The 4,924-nt window shown below is 48.8% G+C and overlaps 1 protein-coding gene across 1 annotated transcript in view; it reads right to left on the reverse strand.

Moving 5' to 3' along the window:
* Positions 1-3,391, reverse strand: part of LOC111219652 (voltage-dependent T-type calcium channel subunit alpha-1G-like) — a 194,100-nt gene extending 190,709 nt beyond the window's left edge. Inside the window, exon 1 of the mRNA XM_022742364.1 lies at positions 3,363-3,391. Coding sequence (XP_022598085.1) covers positions 3,363-3,376 — 14 coding nt within the window. The 5' untranslated portion in view covers positions 3,377-3,391. The remainder of the gene's footprint in view (positions 1-3,362) is intronic.
* Positions 3,392-4,924: the final 1,533 nt, after the last annotated feature.

The following is a 4,924-nucleotide window of genomic DNA, read 5'->3' on the forward strand; positions in this document are numbered from 1 at the left end:
CTCCTCCTTCTTTTTCTTTTCTTTTTTTCTTCTTCTTCTACTGGTTTTGGAGGCCGTCAGAGATGGCACACACACCCCTCCTCGCTCTCCAGCCAACGTGAGGCTTTTAATTCCAGAGGAGGAAAAAAAAAAAAAAAAAAAAGAATCAAGGGGCCCAGGAGAAAAGAGAAGCAGAAGAAGAGGAGGAGGAGAAGGGGAGAGGGGAGAACAGGCGATGGGGAGGGCAGGAGACATTTTCTGCTGATTAAGTAAGTGTTCGCTTCGGCTTCCATTATTTGACAGACGCATCAGAGCAACAAGCAACAAATGTGAAAGCCCCCACTTTGCTGTAATACAGAGCGAGGGAGCGAAACAGAAGGACAAAACAAATCAGTAGCATATTTCACCGAAATCCCTCCACTCCCTCGAGCGCGAGCGGTTCTGTCGGCCTTCCAGTGAGACTGTTTCAACGTGATGACAAACACCTCGCCCGGCCAGGTGTCCTCCCTTACTGTTCTGGGCTGTGTAATCCTCTGCTTAAATCAGTGTGAGCAAAGGACAGAGAGCACTGGACCGGTTCCCAAATTCCCCCTCCTCCTCTTCCTCCTCCTCCTCCTCCTCCTCCTCCTCCTCCTCTTGTGTCTTGGCACAACATCCAGCTCCCCGCCAGAGAGGAGACACCTACGGGAGTCCTGGGGAAGTGTGTCTGTTTGTGTGTGTGTGTGTGTGTGTGTGTGTGTGTGTGTGTGTGTGTGTGTGTGTGTGCTGCTTACACAACCTCACTCTCTCTCTCTCTCTCTCTCTCTCTCTCTCTCTCTCACACACACACACACACACACACACACACACACACACACAAAGGCTCTCACTTTCTATCATACACAGATTCTGCAGGAATCATTAGCAAAACCAGCAGAGGGAATTTCACACAGGCAATGTGCCGGGCAAAACATCACTCAGAGCGTACGCCCCAGGGGTCTTCAATTAGACCCTAAATACCTCAGCGAGTATCCAAGGGTCCTAATTACTTCAGACTGTTGAAAATGGCCGCGGGCCGCCTGAGGCCGAGGGCTTACCGAGGATATGCCTGTTTAGAATAGATTCTGGCCCCGAGATCAGTCGGGTTTTCCTGTGTTGTCGGTCTACAGCATCAGACAGAGGAAGCAGTCTTTGTTCATCAGAGCCGAGGCAGAGCTCGACTGCTGGTGGTGTGCTGTAGATGTATTTATAGCAGGAGAAATAGACACGACTGCAGGATTAATTCTCAAACCAGAGAGAAGAGAGAGAGAGAGAGAGAGAGAGAGAGAGAGAGAGAGAGAGAGAGAGAGAGACGTGGTGTGGGGAGGCAGCAGCAGAGGAGGGCCACGCATCAAGAGAGGAAGAGTTAAAAATATAGCTGAAGATACATCTGCTCTCTTGGATACAAAGCATCAGACTCACACAGTGGAGAGCTCACACACACACACACACACACACACACAAAGTCAGATCGATCCCAGTAACAGTTACAACACATTACAGAAGCGCTGACCTTTTTCCTAAATCGGTGCAGATTCACATTAAAGGGCAAACGAGAGGACAGAGATCATCTAAATACAATCCTGGCAGCCACACACACACACACACACACACACACACACACACACACACACACACACACACATTTCAAACACATTACCCAGCAGTCTTTTCAACCCTTTCAAAAATCCACCTTATATTTCAAAGCAGCAGCTGTGAGACTTCGCTGCACGTATCCGTGTACATCGCTGTCGAAACCCAAACAACTCTGCAAGGACTTTCAGAATTGCTCGATTTCGGGACAAACTCTCACAATACATTCAAATCCAGACTGTAAACTCACTTTGCAATGAATATAAATCTGCTCCAAAGCACATCCATGCACATCCATGGGTGATGTGATGAACTTAAGGATAAACATGTTAAACAAAATGACATGACACTGAAATAAATACCCTGCAGAAGTTGTGAAATCCAGAGAGAGAGTTTGGTTGTGAGCGGTAACTCTCTCGCGGGACATCAGCAGAGGAGTGATTGGATCATTATTGACGTTATGAGGCTGAGCTGGATGGCTGTCAGGAGATGAATTGGCAACTATTTTGATAATCAGTTAATTGTTTAAGTCGTTTTTTTGGGGTTTTTTTTTTTTACAACGATCGAGGGAGAAGAAAGACGAGGAGGAAGAGGAGGAGGAGGAGGGAGTGGCAGAGATACTCTACTGACTTAGCATCTCAATTAAAACAGTGATGTGAAGCAAGAGACGAGGCAGAGGGGATGGATGGTGGGAGGGAGGAGGAGGAGGAGGAGGAGGCAGACAGGGGAGGAAAGAACAGAGGTAATCCGAATGACGTTAACACACACACACATACTAACACAAACACACACACACACACACACACACAGCAAAACAAAGGCTGCCTGAAACCTCCGGAGCAGAGCGCTATCAGCCAAGGAGACATTCCCTCCCAGAGGCCTCTCACATCCAGCCACCCCCACATCACACGCACATGTATGTTGCCGACACACCGGGAAAGACAGACGGACGTTGAGAGTTAGTAAAGAGTCTCCAGTGCCTCCACTCTCTCCAGAGAGCTGAATCAGTGCAGGTCCGTACACTTATGAATCAATAATACACAATAATACACTTCAGCGGCAGGAATGATTCAATAAGGCTCCGTTGCTTGAATAGACTCCACCCCTCCCTCGCTATCCACCCCAAAGCAAAGGCGGCCGTTCGATAAACAGCCACTCCAGGTTTGTATCAATAAACTAATTAAAAACGCAGACCCTCACTGTAGGTCCAGTCATGTGAGGTCAATAGATTTTCATCACTCACAGTCGTTATGAATAATCAATCTGACGCAAACACCAGGTCAGAGGAACCAGAGCATGACGTGGGAACAATGAAGCTGGAGAGCGTGGATTTGAGGGCCAACACACACACACACACACACACGCACGCACGCACACCCATGTTCTGTCAGGTGACTGTGGATGCAACACACACACACACACACACACACACACATATACACACACCTTTGTCACACAAAGACAGTTCAAATCTGCTCTTTTTGTTCATAGGTCATGAAGCTTGTTCACTGGATGCACACAGGTTTTATAGGAAAACAGATCAAACAGATCAATACACACACACACACACACACACACACACACACGTCAGAATCTGTATGTCTAAGCAGGCCATGTGCTTACTCTATGAGGCCAGGTATTGAGGACATTCAATAACCCCTTGAGGTCAACTGGGAAAGCTGCACAGCCAAGCAGGTGTTTCTTACCTGCCAGGTGGAAGTCGGCGCGCATGTGCGCATGAGCAGTCTCCTATCTCATAAGTAAAAGGATATGGGTTGCAGACCATCTTGAGACACCAGCTCCGAGGCCGGGTGGTTTGTTTCAGGTAGAAGAAGACCACCGGGGCCAGGGTGGGGTAGGGCAGGCTTTCCGCACCGCTCGCCGACGCCTCCTCCCCGCCTGTAGAGATCCCGTCAGGCGCCGGGGACGCCGGCTCCACCACCACCTCGCTGCTCTCCCCGCTTCCCGCCCCGACCCCAGACAGGTCGTTGAGCCGGATGAAAGTCCTCGGCAGAGAGGAGCGACCCTCCGAGCCCCTGGCGTCGGGGACCCCGGAGAGATTTCCCGCATCCTCGGCCATCATTCACCTCCTGCAGGCGAGAGGCGAGCACAAACATATGATTACACACAGTAAATACAGCTGACAACCGCGGGAAGCGGAGCGCATTATGGGAGCAAAGTGATTATTAAGATTAAGAATTTTTCTTTTAAATCAACTTTGCACGTAGTGAAAAACCTCCCGCTGCAGCACACATGCTTACAATTAAATCTAAATATTGGATGGAGCAGGGATCGTCATGGAGGGGTTGTTTTGGGAAAAATATGCGCACACCTCATCGAAGAATTATTTTTAAAAGAATTTGAATGTGATACAAAACATATTTGTGATGGCTCCAGATGACCGAGGAGGTTCTGCATTTACTGTCATGAGCTGAAAATAGAATGGAGCTCCACCAAAAAAAAAAAAAAAAATGAGCCACCACCAAAAATTCAAGGGAGCTCGCATTCCTTTTCATCAAAAACAAAGCCAGAATCTCCGTCTCTCCTCAGCAACAATAGCCTGCGACTGTGAGAATCCGTCTGCAAACTTCAGCAGCATCAATCATCCACCAACATTACAGTCATTTTCAAGTGATTTGCGGCAGTTATTCGTCTAAACGAATGAAAGAGCATCTTTACCGCTCGGTTTATTACCTGTAATGGATTCGGTAGATGTGCTCAAAGCGCGCTCAGTCATCGCATGATCAGTTTTTGTTGTGGCAATTAAGTCCAAAACCAGCCTGAAGAAGAAGAAGAAGAAAAAATCCCGTTGTGAAAGAAGCAGAGACGGAGGAGAGAGAGGAGGTAAAGCGGAGATGAGAGGGGCAGAGAGGAGAGGGTCTTGTGGGTTTGGTGCGTCTGGCGGACCGTATAGTTTCCAAGGTGGTGCGTTGCAGCGCGGGTCCGTCTCAGCAGACACTGTGCGCCCGCGCCCGAGCCCTCCGATGTCCAACGAACCTTTCCAGGGGCCTCAGCAAAACTTCATAATCATCCCCCCGGTAGAGAGGGGGAAAAGGGAACCGCGAGATGTCGAGCTACTTTTGCAGCGCTTCAGTCTTGTGGAAATATTAACGCCGCGCACAAACTTCTTTATGATTTCCTCCTCCTCCACACAGCTGATGGACAAACCCCCCCCAGAAAAATGAGGGAAAAAAAACCCAAAATGAATGATCGATTCGTTTCCTCCGCTGCTTTTCCCACTTCACACAGAGAATCCAGGACTTTTCGCCGCATCCACAGGCGGTTTTAAGCGCATATCCCGCATCAGTGCGTTAAAGATCCATGGAGATGCTGC

Source organism: Seriola dumerili, unplaced genomic scaffold, assembly GCF_002260705.1.
Source record: "Seriola dumerili isolate Sdu_G_001 unplaced genomic scaffold, Sdu_1.0 BDQW01000068.1, whole genome shotgun sequence".
In the NCBI taxonomy this organism is placed as follows: Eukaryota; Metazoa; Chordata; class Actinopteri; order Carangiformes; family Carangidae; genus Seriola; species Seriola dumerili.